The sequence below is a fragment of the Pseudoliparis swirei genome, chromosome 14, assembly GCF_029220125.1.
Source record: "Pseudoliparis swirei isolate HS2019 ecotype Mariana Trench chromosome 14, NWPU_hadal_v1, whole genome shotgun sequence".
Taxonomy (NCBI): Eukaryota; Metazoa; Chordata; class Actinopteri; order Perciformes; family Liparidae; genus Pseudoliparis; species Pseudoliparis swirei.
Window position 1 is genome coordinate 4,180,683 of NC_079401.1, and position 23,226 is coordinate 4,203,908.

General features: G+C 43.3%; 1 protein-coding gene and 1 long non-coding RNA gene across 6 annotated transcripts in view; one reads left to right on the forward strand and one right to left on the reverse strand.

Moving 5' to 3' along the window:
* LOC130204324 (potassium voltage-gated channel subfamily H member 7-like) overlaps positions 1-2,237 on the reverse strand; it is a 42,801-nt gene extending 40,564 nt beyond the window's left edge. For 3 of the 5 annotated variants that reach the window (XM_056430961.1, XM_056430960.1, XM_056430959.1), the window contains exons 1-2: positions 1,992-2,228; positions 951-1,181 (exon numbers count right to left, since the gene is read on the reverse strand). In XM_056430961.1, the coding sequence (XP_056286936.1) occupies positions 951-1,181; positions 1,992-2,067 (307 nt within the window). In that variant the 5' untranslated portion in view covers positions 2,068-2,228. Of the gene's footprint in view, positions 1-950; positions 1,182-1,991 lie in introns of all 5 variants that reach the window. The other 2 variants (XR_008833624.1, XR_008833623.1) reach the window with 1 other exon arrangement.
* Positions 2,238-2,301: 64 nt separating this feature from the next.
* LOC130204454 (uncharacterized) lies at positions 2,302-23,221 on the forward strand. The gene is made up of 3 exons (XR_008833664.1): positions 2,302-2,439; positions 12,447-12,518; positions 23,166-23,221. It is a non-coding gene; the product is annotated as an uncharacterized LOC130204454 (long non-coding RNA).
* Positions 23,222-23,226: the final 5 nt, after the last annotated feature.

Sequence of the window (23,226 nt, forward strand, 5' to 3'; positions counted from 1 at the left end):
TTGTAGCTGCCGTTGTTGTTGCTTCCAGGAATCGGCCGTGGCTCATTGACACAGACGGCATCGCCTCTCTGCAACAATAATCAAATAAAATCCACCTCATAAAAAGATGTCTGCAGTTATGAAAAATGCCGTAACCCCGGGGTTCAGCGTTAATGTGGTGTTTTTTACAGACACATTTCTAGCCACGTGATTATTTAAATGCCCAATTGCGCTTCAAGCTCATAAAATGTGTCTTTGATCGGCGTCATTTTCTCACAAGTGGCATTTTACTCGCCCGGCGCGGGCTCGTAATCCTCATTGTTGAGCCCTGACCTAAGTGGGGGGGATTGATTTTTATTTGATTGGAAATAAGTCACGCACACACACACACACACACACGATACAACACCATAAAGCCTCATGGCAACATTCAATAAACAATAACACCAGACACGATGTCCCCGTAGCTCTTATAGAACCACTAATCCGCATTGGGGCCATATTACAAACTCCACCTTTAGCGTTATGCACCGTGTCATGGTCTCAGGTCCCCACACGGACCAGCACAGCTGATGCCACTGGTTTAAACTTCCACTCTGGCCTCATCAAAACAATACCAGCTGTCATGCCAAGTCATGACATGCATGCAGTATTCATAAGCAGCACGTGCACGCCCGTCCCTTATGTAAACTAGAGGAACGCTATAGGAGAATAGCCGAATGGATGCAGTGACTGCACTGTACGGGGGGGACGGACACACACACACACACACACACACACTCCTCGCTATCTCCACACTCGTCTCCGGGGAGGTGAGCTACATCCTTCCCGGGGTGCCCTACCCTGCACAGGCTAATGAACATCTTTCACAGTTGGCGCTTGCATAATTTTTAAGACTGGACTTCACAGCAAAAGGACGCCCCCCCCACACACACACACACCCTAAACGAGTGACGACACACAGCACTCACCGTCCTTGCGGTGGTAGGTGATCTCCACCTTGCGCTCCTCGGAGCCCAGCAGGGCCTGGGCCACCTGGGCCGCCGAGTGCCGGGCGGTGGCCTGGCCGTGCAGGAAGTCGCAGGTGCACGGCCGCTGCATGACGTCCGGCCGGGAGAAGCCCGTCATCTCGCAGAAGCCGTCATTACAGTAGATGATGGCGCAGTTCTGCACCCGGGCATTGGCGATGATGAATTTCCTGTCTGTAGAGGGGAGATCGAGGGGAAGACGATTGTTATTATTCAGTTGATTTTGTAAAGCCCAATATCACAAATTATAAATTTGCCTCTGAGGGCTTTTACGGTGTGTAAATCTGTTATTTGATTCACTGGAAACGTTCACTGAGCATGTGGAAGTATATGAAATAATACTTTAAAACAATAAAGTACATTACGTTAATATAGCGTGTACACATCGATACATTTCTGGAAATACAGGTAGGTGGGTGTGATGTGTTTACATGTGATTATCTTAATTATTAGTCATTATTCTTAAATGGTGCTCAGCTGATCCAGTGAATAAAGATGGCTTAATTGCTTGTTTATGAGATTATTAAAGCCTGATTATTGCATTATTTGTAGAATAGAAGAATGTAACTACAGCCACACATTTTAAGCAGTAGACACAGATTCATGACTCCTTAGTCTGCAGCCACAGAACATCATTTAGAAAAGCTCAAGCTTATAGGAGGAATTAATAAAGGAAAGCAAGGCAGGTATTTCTGGGATATGATGGGGAAGTTATCGAACCCGTGTATCTTTGTTTTTGAGATGCACATTGTTAAAACAACAAGAGATGAACACAAGACAATAGACTCCATCATTAACTCAACATTACTTTTCATGTGACGTATAGTCAACATTTAATTGTGGCCTATCTGGCAACATAACCCAAAACACGCACGCAGCGTGGCAGACACAAAAGGAAAGGCAGCCCGCCACCACGCACCCACACCGGGCACCGGAGAGGCACCGGGCACCGGAGAGGCACCGGAGAGGCACCGCGCTACTCACTTTGTCCTTCGAATTTCCGGATAATTACTCCCAAAAAGGTGTTTTGTGGCGCAACATGACCCCTCCGGACAGGCATGGTTGTTCCCCCCTCCAAATATGATGATGATAAAACAAAATTTAAAACATTTAAAAATGTCAAAAGACCACCAGCCTATTAAAAAAAACAACAACAAAAAAACACCAAGTTCTCTCGGGTGACGACTGAAGCCAGAGGGGCTCCCCGGTCTCTTTGTCACCAGTCACTCATCCTCGTAGGAAAACCTCCCCCCCCCCACTCGCGCCCCCGCCCCCGCCCCCGTGTTTCCCTTATCAACTCCGGCGGGTGCCCCCGGTGGAGCGCATCGCAGCTCGGCCGCGCGAGCCGCCGACGTGAAGCGGGAGAGAAGAACCGAAGGAGCCGGTGAGACGCGGCTCGGGCAACATTTCTCCGTCGCTCCTCGAAAGCACGGTGAGCGCGTGTGGGGTGCGCGCGCGCGTGCAGTGGAAAAGGAGGAGAGGGAGGGGGGGTTCTATTGTTGTGAAAGGGAGGACTGATGGGTCTCTGAAGCCAATGGCGGAGAGGCGCTGCGAAGGGAATGAGGGGGGGGGGGGAGTCGAGGCAGGGCTCGGTGACGGAACACCGGAACGCGTTAAGCGACGTTAGCTAACAACTCTGAACTTAAAGTTACACGCCATTTTGTGTTAATTACGCAGTTGCTCGAGTTTAGCTCCAATTGTGGCCCCGCCCCCTTCACTCCCACCGCACACCCGGAGGGACGTTAAGGTGACTATATCACGGCGGCGAGGGACAAACACGTCACTCCTATCAAGATAGGTGATTGGTTTCGCTAAGAGCGCGAGGAGGGGGGACGTCAGGGCAGTGAGCGCAGGTGTATCGCGCATGTCATTAGTGGAGACTAAAGGGTGCTCCACTGCCGCAGCCTATGAGCACACGACTCACCCCCAAAGTGCCCCTCCGCCCCGCCGGCGCTGGCCTTGGTGCTGCCGAGGCTTTTCACTTCCCCTCCCGCTGTGGCATCAGCACCATTATCCCCACGATGGATTTAAACTGTGCATATGACAACAACAACAACAACACGGCTTATTGTGATATTATACGATAAAAGTAGAGAATCTAAAAGTATACACTCATTCTCCAGACTCTACAGAAAAATATTGGTGCTTAAATGGTTCTTTAAAAGGCGAAGAACCATCACCTATACTGAAGAACCATATTTTTTATTTGAGTCACCTTTTATAGGTTCTTTATTGAATAACTCTTTAAGGACATGGTTCTTTAAGAACCCTGGTTTTAAAGGTTCTTTGTAGAACCAGAAATGGTTCCTTAAAGAACCATTTTTGAAGGTTCTTTGAGACACCTTTAAAGGTTCTTTGAGGTACCCTAATAGGTTCTTTGGAGAACTATTGAAGGAAATGGTTCTTTAAGAACCCTGGTTTGAAAGGTTATTTGTAGAACCAGAAATGGTGCCTTTAAAGAACCATTTTTGAAGGTTCTTTGAGACGTATTTATAGGTTCTTTGGAGAACTCTTTAAGGAAATGGTTGTTTCAAGAACCATGGTTTGAAAGGTTCTTTTATGGAACCAAAAAATGGTTATTCTATGGCATCACTCTGAAGAACCACTTTTGGGTTCCAGATGGCACCTCCATGGTTCCGTGTGTACCCTTTGTACTCCCTCACTCTTCTATCCTATTGGGATGTTTATCCCATGAGAATGCATCACATCACATGTGGTGATCCCTTGATTTGTGTGTGAAGTGTAAAGTGAATATATGTGAATGGTAACCATCTCTGACTACGGCTGTCCGACCAATGTAGTGAAGTACAATGAAGTGTAAATCCTTCTGAAGGTAGTGGAGTGGAAGTATAAAGTATACTTCACTATACAGCACTTAGGAATCCTTATCTCATAGTCGGTCCAGTATACTGTGGTATATATTTAAAGGTTCTTTGAGGTACCCTAATAGGTTCTTTGGAGAACTATTTAAGGAAATGGTTCTTTAATATATATATTTAATATATATATTGCCATGATGTATATATTCTATTTGTTTTTTATATATATATTGTACTTACTTTTTTTTTTTTTTGTGGGTGTATTTTAATGTTTATCTTCATTCTTTTTCTTTTTAGTCTGCTGCTGCTGTCGTGTTTTTTTTAATAAAGAATTTCCTTGAATAATATACTTGTAAGGGGGATAAACAAAAAAACTTGAAACTTGAAACTTGAACACTAACAGGTAATCTGGACTGGGGGTTGCAATCCTCCCTCTATTCTCCTTCTCTTCTTTTATTACTCCAATTCCACTTTCCTTTGAGATCCAATTCCCCCCCCCCCCCCGTGTCCCCATTAGTGCAAACAGTCTAGTGAACATCTGTCCTGGCCGGACACTGTAGCTCTCCATCTGGTCCTTTGAGAGAACGACTCAGTGCATACGAGACCGCGGGGAATTTAGAGAAAAGGTGGCAAATACGCTGCCTTTACGACCTTTTGTTTCCACGCTGAATCCAGCGAATCCTCTGTGGCGGCAGCCGCTGTTCAACGCTTTGCTTCTCGTCGCACGCCGCCGGCTTTCTTTGGCTGAAGCATGTGTTGTTTGTTTCCTCCCGTGCTTGCCTTTTCCGCGCGGGTATTATTAGCTGCGTTAGCCGTGATCGAGACCGATCTGCATTTCGTCGCCAACATAGCAATTAACAGTTATGATATTTGAATTCATAAAAATAAAAAATAAAGCAATACATCATTGCCCCCCCTCCCCCCTCTCTTTGTCTCCGTCACACAGCGAGCACGACTCACAGCGTGGAGCAGTAAAGGGAAGGCCTGCTCTTGAGTCATATCCATATTAAAGGGAATGACAACATTAATACATTGTATTTTAGCTCATAATTCGCTCACTGAAAGGACGGCTGCCGGTGACAAACAGCGATTTAATAGAGGAGAATATATAATTGAATTGACGAAGTAATAGCTCCTGCACACTCATCAGTTTCTTTATTACTCTGCACAGAGGAGACACAGGAATTCATGTTTGGGATATTACACAAATATAAATATACAATATCCAAAAGGAAAAAAGCCTGGTACAAATATCTGTGTGAAATTCTCTCCTTACGAACCAAACCTTGAAAACAACAGAAGATTGATGATTGCACTAAAAGCGCATTCTACCAAGACCTCAATTGTATTATTTCATTAGTTACTGCTGTGGCTGCGGTTCCAGACACATTGTGGCCTCAGGGCCCAAAACCCGCTGAAGCTCTACAACATTTCAACCTGCGTGTCCATTTCAGCACAGCGGACAGCTCCAGCTCAGTCCACATAGAATATCTTAACAACTGATTACATGACATTTGTACAGACATTTATGGTCCTACCAACTTTGGTGCCAGACACTCATGGTCCCCAGAGGATAAGTCTGACTGAGTTTGGTAATAGGCACTTGTGTTCCCTAAAGGATTAGTCCTACTGGGTTTGGTAATAGGCACTCATGTTCCCTAAAGGATGAGTCCTACTGAGTTTGGTAATAGGCACTCATGTTCCCTAAAGGATGAGTCCTACTGAGTTTGGTAATAGGCACTCATGTTCCCTAAAGGATGAGTCCTACTGAGTTTGGTAATAGGCACTCATGTTCCCTAAAGGATGAGTCCTACTGAATTTGGTAATAGGCACTCATGTTCCCTAAAGGATGAGTCCTACTGAGTTTGGTAATGGGCACTCATGTTCCCTAAAGGATGAGTCCTACTTAGTTTGGTAATAGGCACTCATGTTCCCTAAAGGATGAGTCCTACTGAGTTTGGTAATAGGCACTCATGTTCCCTAAAGGATGAGTCCTACTGAGTTTGGTAATAGGCACTCATGTTCCCTAAAGGATGAGTCCTACTGAGTTTGGTAATAGGCACTCATGTTCCCTAAAGGATGAGTCCTACTGAGTTTGGTAATGGGCACTCATGTTCCCTAAAGGATGAGTCCTACTTAGTTTGGTAATAGGCACTCATGTTCCCTAAAGGATGAGTCCTACTGAGTTTGGTAATAGGCACTCATGTTCCCTAAAGGATGAGTCCTACTGAGTTTGGTGCCAGACACTCATGTTCCCTAAAGGATGAGTCCTACTGAGTTTGGTAATAGGCACTCATGTTCCCTAAAGGATGAGTCCTACTGAGTTTGGTTATGGGCACTCATGTTCCCTAAAGGATGAGTCCTACTGAGTTTGGTAATAGGCACTCATGTTCCCTAAAGGATGAGTCCTACTGAGTTTGGTAATAGGCACTCATGTTCCCTAAAGGATGAGTCCTACTGAGTTTGGTAATGGGCACTCATGTTCCCTAAAGGATGAGTCCTATTTAGTTTGGTAATAGGCACCCATGTTCCCTAAAGGATGAGTCCTACTGAGTTTGGTAATAGGCACTCATGTTCCCTAAAGGATGAGTCCTACTGAGTTTGGTAATAGGCACTCATGTTCCCTAAAGGGTGAGCCCTACTGAGTTTGGTAATAGGCACTCATGTTCCCTAAAGGGTGCGTCCTACTGAGTTTGGTAATAGGCACTCATGTTCCCTAAAGGATGAGTCCTACTAAGTTTGGTAATAGGCACTCATGTTCCCTAAAGGATGAGTCCTACTGAGTTTGGTAATAGGCACTCATGTTCCCTAAAGGATGAGTCCTACTGAGTTTGGTAATAGGCACTCATGTTCCCTAAAGGATGAGTCCTACTGAGTTTGGTAATAGGCACTCATGTTCCCTAAAGGATGAGTCCTACTGAGTTTGGTAATAGGCACTCATGTTCCCTAAAGGGTGAGTCCTACTGAGTTTGGTAATAGGCACTCATGTTCCCTAAAGGATGAGTCCTACTGAGTTTGGTAATAGGCACTCATGTTCCCTAAAGGATGAGTCCTACTGAGTTTGGTAATAGGCACTCATGTTCCCTAAAGGGTGAGTCCTACTGAGTTTGGTAAGAGGCACTCATGTTCCCTAAAGGATGAGGCCTACTGAGTGGTAATAGGCACTCATGTTCCCTAAAGGATGAGTCCTACTGAGTTTGGTAATAGGCACTCATGTTCCCTAAAGGATGAGTCCTACTGAGTTTGGTGCCAGACACTCATGTTCCCTAAAGGATGAGTCCTACTGAGTTTGGTAATAGGCACTCATGTTCCCTAAATGATGAGTCCTACTGAGTTTGGTAATAGGCACTCATGTTCCCTAAAGGATGAGTCCTACTGGGTTTGGTAATAGGCACTCATGTTCCCTAAAGGATGAGTCCTCCTGAATTTGGTGCCAGACACTCATGGTCCCCACAGGAGTAGTCCTAATGACTTTGGTCCCCAGAATATGGGTCCTACTGACTTTGATGACTCTGACATTCATGATCCCCTGAGGATGAGTCCTTTGGTGACAGATGCTCATGGTTTCCAGATGACTTTTGTGGCCATACTTGCCACCATCAGGTTGAAAGGTGAAAAGTCATGTGATATGAAGTGCAGTCTTTAGAACTAGATTAGACTCATCTCTGTGTTAATACAATAGAACAATAGTTGTTTTGGTGATTTGAAAAGAGGAACAACACTGAGAAGCCACTTAAATCCTGTCTCACAAAATCACACCAAAAGATGATGGTGTGGATTTCTTGTTTCCATGTGCCCCTTCAACACCTCTTAGCAGATGCTCGTGTGAAGGAGGCTCTGTGCTTTATGGTAACCCATTGCTATAAATATACTGAACTGTGAACTGTATTTACTTTCCATTTATCTGAAGCATCACTATCTGCATATGCCCTTTATGACTGCATCTTCCAGACTTAGCTTATTAGCCACGGTCAGTCAGGGAAATTCATTTTTATCCCTAAGATGCTGTTAAGGGTGTAATGAATAATTAAGTTGAAATTAAACAATGCGAGAGGGATGTGGGTCATGAGGGAGTTCCGAAGTAAAGCTAGGGGGGCTTGATGTATTTCAGAATAGATATTTGCTGTGGTTCTGAGCTGTATTTCATTAAGTGCAACCAAGTGATCGTTCCTATCTGACCGAAATATTAAGACCCTTTGTCTTGGAAATAATGTTTGCCAGAAGAGTCACCTAACAATTTTATAGTCAAATAAATGTATCCAGAGATTGAGTTTTACAACTGTAATCATTGTTGTTGTTGTGTATTTTATTCAGTTAATCATTGCGATACAATATAATATTATTCTATATAGTATACAAAACAGAAATACTGAAAAGGTATAGGTAGAAGCAAAAATGCTTATATATTCCTTTTCTAAATTATTATGATCCAATAAATCAGAAAATTAATATGAAATACAGAAAAAGATTAAACATCCATAGGTTTCAATCACACTTATAACCCTCAAAAATTGTTTTTTAAATAATCCTTTTGAAAATCTAAAATGAGTTGACCATTCTTATCTCTATCTTAACGTTGTTCCATAATTGGATTACTTTTTGGAGAAATACACAATGCTTTGTGGTTAGGTTTAGTCAACAATAACACTTGGTTAATGTCAGGAAAAATGCAAACCCCAGGCTGTTTCAGATGGACAGAGGAGGAAACATTTTACGCACATTTAACTAGGTTATTACTGATATTGAGGTGATTATCACATACATATTATAATCTTTAGGGCCTTAAACCTACCTGTAGTGATGCGAGATCCCTCAATGGTTCATGAGGGAGGACCAAACATAGACAAGTCTGTACTGCAGCATGACTGTAAGAAAATGATTGTAGTTTTCGTTTGAGTGAGCATGGATGTTGTTCTCTGAGTGTTTGGTAGGACATGCACGAGGTGAAACAGACACTTTATAATTGGAGCTGAGTCAGCAGGTAAATTATAGCAACCCTATGGGATCATCACCATCATTATGATGTATCGGAGAGAGGGAAAAAGAGGTTCTTACTGTAGTGTGTAACCTTGCCCGTGGCCCTGCTAATTACTCAGACTGATACCAAACACCGCCAGCGCCAGACAGGCTGTCACTCTCGGAGCAAGCAGGTCCGGAGTCGGCGCTGCGTGTGGAGGGATACAGTGAGGAGTACGGAGGCCGTCCTTCAACCTTGGTTCAGACACCTGGACAGTAAACATCCATCCTACTGAACTCTCCGAGAGCAAAGCCAGACACTGCATTCCCACCTGCTCTTGAGATATTCGGCCAGGTGAGAACTTTCCTCTTCAATCAGTAGTATACAACACATCATGATCCCCTCCCCTTGTCAGCGTTAAATCGTTGAAAATTGGCTTCATCGTGCAGAATCTAGCTGTCAAATGGCCGCGCTCCACTTCACGTGACACTGGATTGAAAGGTTTGGACCACAAAGGGGTTTATTTTCCACATTGACGTGGTTAATTACGTGGGCTGCCAACGAACGGGCGGCGATTTCCCGAGGTCGTTGAGACGGATCTCCGTTACGATGGAGGCATTTTCTCCGACCTCAACCCTAGAGAGAGACTACGCTGAGGTCTTTAAATAAAGCCAAATCCACTCAACGTCAGCTCATTCATGGCCACGTGTGAATAAATGAGTATTTATCTGGTTTAATCTGCATCATCTGGATATTCGTTTGCCGCATAGCCTTGGCCTCTCATCCACAGATCTCACGGGGCAAGTGGCTACCCAGGAATCACCCTCGCGGTCTCGCTAAACTCTCTCTGTTTATTTCTGCCTCTTCTTGTTGTCTTTGGCCTCTGATCTCCCCTTTGGCTGGGAGCCAGGACAAGACTATAGGTCGGGACCAGGCTGACCAGCTGAATGATCGCAGATAAAGTGAAGCCAGAGTAGAAGAGTCTCCAGAAAGAGAAAGGCAAAGATGATGAGCACTGACAAGAAAGTCGTCCGATGTTTCAGGTTCACCTGGTCCCGCCCCTAGAGATGCTGCTATAGGCTTATGGGCTGCTGGGGGATGTTTTAGGATACACTGAGCACCTATCTCCTCTTCTCTCTCTACTTATGGATGAATTTTCTTCGTGACTCCATGTCTCAAAGGGTCCATGGACCTGGCTGGGTCTGATGCCTCCTGCCTGGTGGTCCGGCCTCCTGTCACGGCCCCGCTGATGCAATCACCCATTCAACTTTGTCCCAGACTTTTTTTTTCCAAAGCCGGCCCCCTTCCACAGATAACTGTCTCACCTCCCTTCATCTGCTGTCTTGCTATCTTTTTTGGGAGCGGTTCAGCTCGGCGGGTTCGTGGGAAATACGCGTCCGGAGGACACGGCGTTGGCGTGCCAACGATAACCCCGCGTGTCACTCCGAGATACCGCCGGCGGCTCTGTGTAAAAGCCGTGGCTTTGTCTTCTGTCAGTGTCGCCATCACAGCTAAACGCCTGTGACTGCACAGCTCATCGCCGGGGAGAGGTGTCATCCCAGAGATGTATCACCCGGCAACATGTCCCCGTCTCTTTGCTAGTCCACTCGAGGTGCAAAAGTGGAGTGACTCAGTGTGTGTGTGTGTGTGTGTCCTGGTGAGAGTAGATTTGAGTTTAAGCACATTGGAGGGAGGCAATTTTGGGAAAGTGAGGTTATTTTGGCCCGTTCCCACTTCTTCATGGAGTTATGACCATAACCAGATGAACCCGTTTGAAGGCCTCTGGGCAGAGCTGGCCTATCTGGACTCCCTGTCCCCATTAAGTACCGTGCACACAACACACTTTAGTACACTCGTCCTCCTATCCTGAACATCGGGGTTGGTGTTATTCACGATAAAGCAGCAGATGAGGGGGTAAACAAATTGTAGATAACTCTTTTGTGCAGTTATGGTGACGCTTTATCTCTCAAAGACTGATGGTTCTCTCCAGTCCTGGGGGCAAGACACCGAACCCCTAATTTCTCCCGAAGGCCGTACCATCATGTGTCTGAAAGGGCGAATGGCGGCCCGTCGTGGACACGGCACCGCGCATGTTCGAAGGCGTTCGTTTGCCACTCGCATTCGGGATAAGCAAACATTTTACGAAGCGTATGGTTTCTTCTCAGATCATCAGTAGCACACATCTCAGGGCAAATGAAGCGGTGATTGCAATTTACAGATGGCGACAATTGCGTCTATTTACGAGAGCAGCTGGATGTTCCCCACGGCCACAGAACTCACAAACATGAATCACCTTCTGGCAACAATAGTGAGTTGGCGCTCGCATCTGAGGAACGATATTGGAGCTAAAGTCTTGTAAGAATATTCACTCACTTGGCAGCGGAACTATTTTTGGGTGATTTCAAATATACTTGCAAAAAATAAAGAATCGAACAAGAAGAAGTCACGATTGTGAATATATATATATGTGGTTGCACTTGTAATTTTTTACATTTCCACTTAAACTTACCTTGGAAACAATACAATGAGTTGCTAACGTGCTAAGTCAAGAACATCAACATAATTTAGCATCATACCCAACATTACAGACCCGATTAGACGGCAGTGTGAAGCAGTGTGATTAGTGTTGACAGAGCACACAGGGACAGGAGCATTTCTACCTTTTGTTTACCTACTGAATTACATCTTCAGAATCCCCTGTGTTTCCTTCTGATGGTTCGTAGAGTACAGTCGACGGTCCCTCGAGTATTTATAGCTCTGGCTGTTGCAGTGCAAACAATTTGTTCAAGGGAATATCTGTTGGGTGAATATGGATACGACTCACTTTGTCAGACCCTTTGGCGTCAGTTTTCTAACACACTGGGTAATTAGTGAGAGGAAAAAACATCAGGTTTTGGCTTTAAATAACAGCTGACAGTATGGCACGAAAAGCATCTACAGTAACTTCAAAATAACCGGTCTCATTAACGCTTCCTGTGTTTGTGTGTTTGTACAGTGTGCTCTGCCACACTGCGCCTCCCGGGAATTTGAACACTTCGTCAATGTGCGAGTGTACAGTACCTGTGTGTGTGTGTGTGTGTGTGTTGTCAGTCCATGAGGGGCTGATGGTTTCAGAAGGCCTAACTATTAAGAGGTCATCCCTCTGGAGGCTCCCGATACTATAGCTCCACAACCCTCTTGTTCATAACCGAACTGTTGTCAAAATCTCTGGCAGCACTCCAGCCCACCCACACACACACACACACACACACACACACACACACACCCCTCTCCTCCAGTCTGCCTCTCTCTCTTAGCCGCCTGCTCTCATTCTGTGCCAGCTCCAGTCGGTCTGGGAGATCAGGAGCCGGGGGTTGCCGTGGCAACTTGTCCGATCCCTGTTCGCTGAATGGATCATCCCTGGGTTGTGTTCGCCGCCACCTCCTCCCCCCACGAAGCCAACACAAAACAGACACACGCAGCAACTTTTTTTTTTTACCATCTTGTTCCACCCCTCTGAAAAACAAACAATTTTCACGTATCTGCCTTTTTTGTTCATTTCCAGCCAGGTCTGTCGGCTGACGTGTGGCGTGGCAGCCGGAGTGAGATGAGGGCTTTACCTGAGGCTTGTTTCCCCTGGAGCATTGGCATGGCACTGATACCTGTCCTGTGTGTCTCTGACAGGTACATACTGCATGTGGACAGCAAGCAGAAATAAAGAATCTCTTAGAGGAAGAGCTCATGACCTCATGAAAGGTAAGACTTCAACAACATTTCCCTTCACTGAAGCCTGGCGAGAAGGTAAAGGGTAAAACCGTGTCGCTGATGTTATGAAGCTTCTACTGCCACTTATATTGACATCATTACAGTATGTAGGATGTATCCTCTGGGAACCATGAACCTCAGTTCAAAATATAATACCATCTAGAGCTGGGTATCAATAAGAAAACATCCCGATACCAGTATTCAGGGTATATACATATATATATATATATATAATATATATATATACATATATATATATATACAGTGTGTACATATATATATACATATATATACAGTGTGTGTACATATATATAATATATATATACATATATATATATACTGTGTGTGTACATATATATATAATATATATATATAGTACCCTTAAAGTGATACAGAAATGTAGGTTGATGTCAGGATGTATTTAAATCTAGAACTTTTTTTTTTTATGTCAAAATGTTATCAACCCTATCTTTTAAATTCAAGAAAAAAACGTTGTTTCTAGATTTGGGTACAAAAACAATAGAGTTATCGTTTGACTGCAGAAGTTTCAATACTATCTGCGGTTGGGTTGTTTCGGCCGATACCGAACCCGAAGGCCAATCCATCCAAAAATGTGAGCACCTTGATGGCACTTCAGTCAAGATATGAGCAAAGTCATCAGGACTCATCCTCCAGGGTCCATACTGCCCGTATTAAAGTTTCATGGTAATCCATCCCACAGTTGGGATGGATCAGTCGGGATGAAAACGTTGGACGGACATCGCTATCCCGAAATAGAGCCACTCCACGAGCACTGCTAAAGTGTATCTGGAATATAAATGTCTTTTCTATGGCGTTCATATTTGCTCCCTGTGCTTCTCCCCGCCTCGAGGCCACTGTTGCCAAGTTTCAGAGAAAAGTAGCTCTCGGCTGAAGAGTTGAGGCCGAGTTGCCAGGCGATGTTATTATTTTCCACACGAACAGGTACCTGCGGCGCCCGGCTCTCCGAGGAGAGGCACAGGCCCACACCGCGCTGTGTGTGCGGCGCACTGCGATCACCGCATCACTGTGGATGAGACACGACGGCCGCGCCAATTTAACCGGCGGGAGTCGCCGCACTGCTCCCCAAATAAACAGCTGGATTTGTGTCGGGCTGCTGCCGACGGAAATCAAGTCCCCTGGGGGTTGCCTGAGAAATCTTTGATTAAACCCACATTATAATCTGCCAATGCACACGAGTCCACACGCACTCGAGGAGTCGACCCTGCCTGACATCCTGACAGGACAATCCAGTTAAAACATGTCCGACAAGGTGAAGCTGCCCCCGTGTGAGTCTCCTGCATTGATTTATGGACGGTGACATTGAGAGATGCATGCAGAAAAAAAAGCTCCTGCATGTAGCTTATTGACACGAGGCATCAAGTGACAGAGCGCTGACTGAGAATCTTGTTCTCTGGAAGTAAAGCTACCGCCGGCTAATTGACAGTACGGATGGCTAAATAAAGAATGCAGCTTTAATCTACGACGGGGTATTTATAGTGCTGCTCCTGGTTGTCTCTTTAAAATGCAATCAGAGAGTAAGTCCAGTGCACGGAGCTTCTGAATGCCTCTCATTCCGTTTCAATTATTCATCAGTGTTTAATTCTGATCAACTGAGCCGGCATAAGTCCACGTCGGTCCGAGTTAATCGCTTCTGCGAGCGCACAAACAACTCATCAGTCAAAACCAAAGAGGTCGTCGCGGGAAATCAACCCTGCATAACAAATGGTTTGACATTTTGGGCTCGTTGTCTTTCCGAGCCGGGAGTCGAGCGGGAAGAGTGATGCCGCTGAGGATAGAGGTTAGCTGAGCGTAGAATCATTCGTCTCTGTCCAAAATATTTCACGAAGTGCACAATTTGTTTGACACGTAAACAAACGAGCTACAGCATATTCATTCGTGGGCAGTTTGAGGTCAAGTCGTGCACATGCTACGTGCTATGTGAAGCCACCGTTTCATGCTAAATCTCTCTGCAGTCGAGTTATCTGGTCCACTTAGGTCAGGGGTGTCAAACGCATTTTCACTGTGGGCCACATCAGCATCATGGCCGCCTCTTAAAGGGTCAGTGTACCTGAAACACTGTTTAAACTAGACCCGAACATATTGTTGAATAACTCTTTGCATTTGATTATTGCTTATTTGAGTGCAGAAATATCGTACATAAGAACATTGCTCTCATATTATTACACAAATCCATTTAATTTGAAACCTTCAAAATAAAAGCACGGGATATTTTTCGTACATTTCTTGAAGAAAAGGTGATCGCGTGTCTTTCAAGCCGTCAGGGGCCACATAAAATGACGTGGTGGCCCGGATTCGGCCGGCGGGCCTTATGTTTGACACCTGTGATTTAGTAGATTATTTTTATGTTTGGAAAACCAATTACATTTATTTCTGTACATTATACGTGATAGTTCCACGGCGACAATTGAATCCACCCGCTTGGTTTTTGGAGTAAACACTGAAGACTAGCATCGGTCAAACACGGGTGGAAAACAACGAGGTCAGTGTCCTCAGGTCGCCATGGTGTATTTAAACACGACTAATAGGAGCTGCCCTGCTGCTGACGGTGTGACGCCATCGCACGGGCCTCCGTGTAACAGGAGCCTGAGCCGGCCACCGGGGCAAGGGGCACTCAGGAAGCCAGTGCGGGGATTCAGTTTCTCTTATGGGGCCCCTCTGAAAGCAGCTGGGGGGGGGGGGGGCGTCGCCTAGAGAATCACCTGGGAAATTTGAACTCTCAGGGCGGCTCTATCGGTGGCCTAATGTTCAGTGTTATTCCAACACTAAATATGCAATATACCCACAGGTGGGTGTCACTGTATCATAGTTATGCAGCAACATCTGCATAATATGCAGTGAAATCTGTGACTTTGTTCAGAAGATACAATCACGCTGTGATTCCTTCAGGGGAATGGAAATGTTCATCTCAGCAGGAGGAATGAACAGCTTCAAGAGGAACGTGTTCTCCTGTCGGGTCTCATGGAGGGACAGTGAGTTGATATCGCCCTCTGTTGGCGATGTCGTTGAAACACACATATCATGTGTTTTTTCTGGGCTTTCTGCCAGTATAGGGTTTATTTTAACCCCAAACATCCTATCTTTCTAAATCTGATGATATTTCTAAAGGCTGAAGACTTCCTCCATGTGCTCTGGGCATAATGGTGGGAATACCATAATGACTATTTGCATCTGTTTTAAATTAGAAAATCAAATATTGTCTTTGCACTGGGGTCCCAAATGTTATGTTTTATACATAGAAAGAGACTCATAAAAGGACTTCTCCTCAATGACTTGTAGGATCTATGAATATGTACATATTGTTGTCAACCGATTAAGTGATGTCTCTTTCAGAGTGTACCCATGATGCATCTCTCCATGTCGCTTAGCTTAGCAATAAAGACCTGAAACAGGAACATAAATAGCCTGGCTCTGTGCAAAGGTAACGAAATTCATCGTAACTCTAATTAAAATGTTATATTTAATTTCTTTAATATGCTAAAGTAATTTAAACATAAAGTGTTAATATATTTTGTATGTGTATATATACAGGACTGTCTCAGAAAATTAGAATATTGTGATGAAGTTCTTTATTTTCTGCAATGCAATTAAAAAAACAAAAATGTCATGCATTCTGGATTCATTACAAATCAACTGAAATATTGCAAGCCTTTTATTCTTTTAATATTGCTGATTATGGCTTACAGCTTAAGAAAACTCAAATATCCTATCTCATAAATATTAGAATATCATGAAAAAGTATACTAGTAGGGTATTAAACAAATCACTTGAATTGTCTAATTAACTCGAAACACCTGCATGGGTTTCCTGAGCCTAGACAAACACTCAGCTGTTATAAATCTTTTTTTACTTGATCTGATGAAATATTAAAATTTTATGAGATAGGATATTTGAGTTTTCTTAAGCTGTAAGCCATAATCAGCAATATTAAAAGAATAAAAGGCTTGCAATATTTCAGTTGATTTGTAATGAATCCAGAATGCATGACATTTTTGTTTTTTTAATTGCATTACAGAAAATAAAGAACTTTATCACAATATTCTAATTTTCTGAGACAGTCCTGTATATATATACAAACAAAATGTTCATTATATTTACATATAATTATATTTCAATATTTATATATATATATAAAAAATATACAATGATATTATATATATCATTTTATTTCTTCATTTAAAAAAAATAAATGTAGTACAAATTGTACTGGAATAAATTGCCTGATTTTCTTTTTTGCCAAGAGTGACTGTAGATGAGAATGTTGATAACACAAAGAGGACGTTAATCTAATCCAAACAACAGATTACCAATATTGTAAACACGTTTTAATTGGTTACCTTTAGACAGAGTAGTCTTAAATAGTGCAATCAATTTCATCATCTAACCTTTGGCAGGTAACATTTATTTGTGTATTTTCATTATCGCTGAAGTCACTTTTTCACCTGGATTTCTTTCAACGTTACCCGGAGACCTCGGCAGACGGTGTTGCCAGACATCAAATGGCCGTTTCCGAAAGCTGTGGAACACGTCCGGCCCCGTTGGATTAATTGCGATCACTTACAAGTATAGTAAGAAACACACCACCGGGGTCAAAGCTCAGGGCGCGCTTGATTTCACGATACGATACTCGCGTCTCGATCAATCATTTACCGCACCTTTTCAAATCACACCCGGTGTCGGCCCGAGCCGGCCGCCAGCGTAGCCGAGCGGCGCCGGGTGGCATTAACTATGAAACGACTAGAGGGAGCCGAATGAAACCGGAGGAGAAACTCCACCGACTGAGAGTAATACACCTGCCCGGGTGCCAGACGTCTACCTCCGTCCGTCCGCCGCCTTCTTCTCCATTACCCGCGTGTCCGAGTGTGCACGTCTGCACCGCTTAAACCCCCCCGACCGGGACCCGAGGCCTCGTCATGTCTGGGGGGATCTAAACCACTTAGGGGATGAGCGGTGGTCTGAGCTCCCTTCAGACATGGCAGCGTTCTGCTGAGAGTCAGGACCTGGTGGAGCCCTGTTGAGCCCAGATAGCAGGCTAAGGGCCCTGTTAGCTCTCTCCGATTCCCAAGAGCCTCTTAAGAGATGCTGTGCAGCTTCTTTTTCTTCTTCTTCTCCTCCTCCTCTCAAAAGCAGCTGAGCACAGAAAAACCCATTTTGTCACACTGAGGAGATTTACAGGTGTGATCCACAGAACTGGTTTATAGACACAGGCGGTATTTGTTCAGCTATTAACGGGAAGTGTTGGCTTTTCATTTGGTCACTGAGCGGACCAGGCCGTCTTCCATATCGAGTTCAAACTCAAGCTGAAAGATAAAGCCGGCATATTCTCTTTCAATGTGGGTGAGGATTATAGTGTTAACGCGTTGCCCATCGGCCCGTTTTAAGAACAGGTCTATACACACAGTAACGGTTCTTAAATGGTTCTTGAAAAGGCTTTGTGGTTTTACGAAGAACCATCACCTACTGGAGATCCATTTTGGAAATGGTGCCTTAAAGAAACATCTGTCGAAGGTTCTTTGAGACACCTATATAAGGTTCTTGGAAGAACTCTTAAAGGAAATGAACCCTGGTATGAAAGGTTCTTTGTCGAATCAAAAATGGTTCTTCTATGGCATCACTCTGAAGAACCATTTTTGGTTCCAGGTGGCACCTTCATTGTTCTGTATATGCTTTCATTTTTAATTGAGTCATTGCCTAAAAACATCTGTTAAGCCAATTGAGATAATAATAATCAACTATGTGAAAAGGCTAATATCACAGCTATAACATGGTAGTGGCACGCAATGTATTGCCATCGGTCATCATTAATTGTTTCCATGGCAACGGGCTGTTGAGAGGTTATGGTCATTTCACATTTCTGTGAGATCAGGATGGTAAAAAAAAATGTTTTGGAAGGGTTAGGGTTATTTATTATAATTTTGTTAGATGTCATATATTTTGATCCGTGAACAAGGCCCAAGTTATGTAAATCAAAACTCACCTGGAAGAAAACATCAATGCTTTTAGTCCTATTTACAACGACATCTTTTCTTCAGGATGACCAGCGTTGTTCTTCCCGCTTGGCTCCCGGGGGCCTTCAGTCATGTTATGGGGTCACGGAGCAGGGGCCGAACGGGAACCCGATGGCGGCCATTGTTCGGGTTTCCTCTGGATTCTCCGAATGAGACTCGGCCTCGTGAGAAAGGTGTCGAGATAAAGGAGCGATTTTTAGTCTTTCGGATTTAGAGATTTTGAATGTGCAGGTATTTATATTCATGGATCGTAGTTGTTATTCACGTAGATTTATTTGTAACCAACAGTTTCACTAATAAACCTGGTCTGGGTATTAAAGACAACGACCTCCCTCCACATCTGTCTTTCCCAAGCCCCGAACAAACACATTGACATATTATTTATACATCAGACTCAATGCACTCCCCTCCGTCCACTCCCTCATTACATATTAGTTCTCGTCACTCAGTGTGACCCCTCTCCCAGTCCAAGCTGGTTACTTTAAGGAATGTGGAGCTTTCTTGCTGACGTCTCCCCCCTCGTTACTTCTCTTATCGTTAGTGTCTGAGCCTCCTGGTCCTTGCTCTGCAGTCTCCTCTCTACCGGTTCAGACTGGAGCAGCACAAGGCCGCTGGGTCTGTCTCTGTCTGGCGTTGTTGACCCTTGTCTGAGGGAGAGAGCTGTGTCTGCCCTCTCAATCATCTTTGTAGATGTCATTTAAGCCTAATATAACACAATGTAAAAGTTTAATACACCCTATGTATATATGTTGTAGAAGCACACAATTTGAAACATTTTACCCACCACAGTTTGTAAAGAAGCTTTAGGCTCCATTGTTTATTTAAATATTCATGCATCTCCACTGGAAACTCAATAAGGAGATGAATAGCCAAGTTTCCTTTCAGCCCGTCTGACTATATATATATATATATATATATATACAGGACTGTCTCAGAAAATTAGAATATTGTGATAAAGTTCTTTATTTTCTGTAATGCAATTAAAAAAACAAAAATGTCATGCATTCTGGATTCATTACAAATCAACTGAAATATTGCAAGCCTTTTATTCTTTTAATATTGCTGATTATGGCTTACAGCTTAAGAAAACTCTAAAATCCTATCTCATAAAATTTGAATATTTCCTCAGAACAAGTAAAAAAAAAGATTTATAACAGCAAAACAAAATCAAACATTTGAAAATGTCCATTAATGCACTCAGTACTTGGTTGGGAATCCTTTTGCACGGATTACTGCATCAATGCGGCGTGGCATGGAGGCAATCAGCCTGTGGCATTGCTGAGGGTTTATGGATGCCCAGGATGCTTCAATAGCGGCCTTTAGCTCATTTGCATTGTTGGGTCTGGTGTCTTTCAGCTTCTTCTTCATAATACCCCACAAATTCTCTATGGGGTTCAGGTCAGCGGAATTGGCAGGCCAATCGAGGACAGTAATGCCATGGTCAGTACACCAGTTACTGGTGGTTTTGGCACTGTGGGCAGGTGCCAGATCATGCTGGAAAATGAAATCCTCATCTCCATAGAGCTTTTCAGCAGACGGAAGCATGTAGTGCTCTAAAATCTCTTGGTACACAGCTGCATTTACTCTGGACTTGATGAAACACAGTGGACCAACACCAGCAGCTGACATGGCTCCGCAAACCATCACTGACTGTGGGAACTTCACACTGGATTTCAAGCAACTTGGATTTTGCGCCTCTCCAGCCTTTCTCCAGACTCTGGCGCCTTGACTTCCAAATGAAATACAACACTTGCTTTCGTCTGAAAAGAGGACTTTGGACCACTCTGCAACTGTCCAGTGCTTCTTTTCCATAGCCCAAGTCAGACGCTTCTTCCGTTGTCTTGAGTTCAGAAGTGGCTTGACCATGGGAATACGGCTATTGTAGCCCATTTGCCGGACACGTCTGTGAACAGTGGCTTTTGATACCTGGACTCCAGCTTCAGTCCACTGTCTTTGAAGCTCCCCCAAATTCTGGAAGCGACTCTTCTTCACAATGCTGTTAAGGCTGCGGTCATCTCTCTTGGTTGTGCAGCGTTTCCTGCCACATTTCCCTTCCAACAGACTTTTTGTGGATGTGCTTTGAAACTGCACTCTGTGAACAGCTTGCTCTTTGAGAAACTTATTTTTGTGTCTTACCCTCCTGATGGAGGGTGTCAATGATGGTCCTCTGGACAGCAGTCAGATCAGCAGTCTTCCCCATACTTGTGATTTAGTTTACTGAACCAAGCTGAGTGTTTTCAAGGCTCAGGAAACCCTTGCAGGTGTTTCGAGTTAATTAGACGATTCAAGTGATTTGTTTAATACCCTACTAGTATACTTTTTCATGATATTCTAATATTTAGAGATAGGATATTTGAGTTTTCTTAAGCTGTAAGCCATAATCAGCAATATTAAAAGAATAAAAGGCTTGCAATATTTCAGTTGATTTGTAATGAATCCAGAATGCATGACATTTTTGTTTTTTAAATTACATTACAGAAAATAAAGAACTTTATCACAATATTCTAATTTTCTGAGACAGTCCTGTATATCAACAAGACACCCTGTTCATCAGGAGAGGACCTCAACGAGGGAGACTGTTGCACCCCGAAGGTACAGAAACAGTCCTTTCCACAACTCTCATTTGAGTTCATTAGATTTAAACAACTTATATATCATAATTCGTATTTAAAAAAAATCATTTATTATTATGATACGAGCATAAATGAAACATAGCTAAAATGCAATTATGTGCAGGTGGAATGAAATACATTCGTCTCAGAAACAAATTAAAAAGTGGGGGGGGCGGGGGGCTTATTTCCGACTTCAGACTGTAGACTGTCAGTGCCCGCAGGTGGCCAGCAGGTGGCAGTCTTCTTGCATAGATGCTGAAGAACAAGCTGCCGTGAACAGACTCTTCTGATGGTTTCGCTCTGCCGCTGAACCTTTGCTCCAAATTCAATGAAAACACAGAAATATAAATGTAACTATATTTTGATTTCATGTAAAACACTGCAACAGCATGTTACAGTTCACAGCTCAGTTTCTCCTCACCTGTTCATAAATGAAAACTAAACAAATAATTAAAATAGCATTGTCTCCATAAAACAACAGCTCGGAAACACGACTTATTGACCATTTAAATGAGATTATCAGGAATATTTTTGCAGTGTGATACAAAAACAAGTCGATAACGATAACTGACAACGGAGGGTGGGAAGGAAGGAATACCACACAGGAAACATCATTTACTCCTTCACATCCGTCTTCTAACTGTTGGTATGGCAAACAACCAACAACAGTCTGCTACTGATGAACATCTTCATCATTCTGTTGCTATAAATACCTGCAAAGATTAAAAGAACAACCTGTAACACATTACCACAAAAGGACCAAATAAATAAATTAGTTTTAAAAAGTATGTTATTAATTTTGAAAACTTTTTTTGCAGAAACAATTTCTATAAATTGTATTTTTTTAGCTTTTGGTGCAAAGGTGATTTCCCAAATGACCGTTTTGTAATGCGATGGTTCGATCCCAGTGTCCCAGTTAGTCCGTCTGCACAGCCCCGGGACCCCCACAGCAAATTTAAATTTGGCATCAATAAGATATTTACAGATGACTTTCAGACACTTGACATTGCATGTGCAGATTTAGAGCAAGAAGTGTGTTTAACGTGACCAGAGAAAACAGTGAAACCAGAGAAAACAGAGAAACCAGAGAAACCAGTGAAAACAGAGAAACCAGAGAAACCAGTGAAACCAGAGAAAACAGAGAAACCAGTGAAACCAGAGCTGACAAGGGGAACAACCAGGCCTGTAGGGACCCATCTGGAGGCTTCTGGAATGAACACTCTTGGATATTTAGGAACAGGCGTCTTTCACCACGTAGCACTGACCCAGAATGCAATGCGCTAATGTTAGGAGGAAATGCAATAAGAGAGAATGATGATGTCATCGTTTCACTATAATGTAATAGAAATGTTGCGCGAACGATAAACACATTTATGTTCATACTTTGTATGCAAGATGTTACCAAAGTTAAGGGTCAAATATATATATATACATATATATTTAATGTAATGACATTTATTTTTTTATGCAAGATGTTACCAAAGTTGAGGCTCAAATATTTGTATATATATGTATGTATACATATATATGTATATATATATATATATATACACACACATATTTGACCCTCAACTTTGGTAACATCTTGCATAGAAAAAATAAATGTCATTACATTATATATATATATATATATGTGTATATATATATATATATAATGTAATGACTTTCTGTTTGTTTATCATCTGTGTGTAAGGTGAAATGTTGCTTTCCTAACCAAATGAATAGAAAATAAAGTCCTCTTTGTTCATCCTCTATCTACTGTGGATACAGTGACTCAAAAGGTCCTCAAGGTGCATTCTGGGTACACTTCTAAAGTGGAAACCAGTCCTTTAACTCTCCGCTTGTTTAACTCTCCTCTAAAGAGCATTTCAAGCCGCTGTCGGCCGACCTTGTGTGTGAGTCTCCTCCTGAGCGGCGGCAGGAGGAGCTTTTTGTGTGTGGAGGAAAAGAAAAGAAGTTTATTCCTTTCTAACCTCAAGGTGGCGATAGACATCAGGAAGAAGGAAAAAGGGTCCACGTCCATCCTGCAGAGGAGGAGGA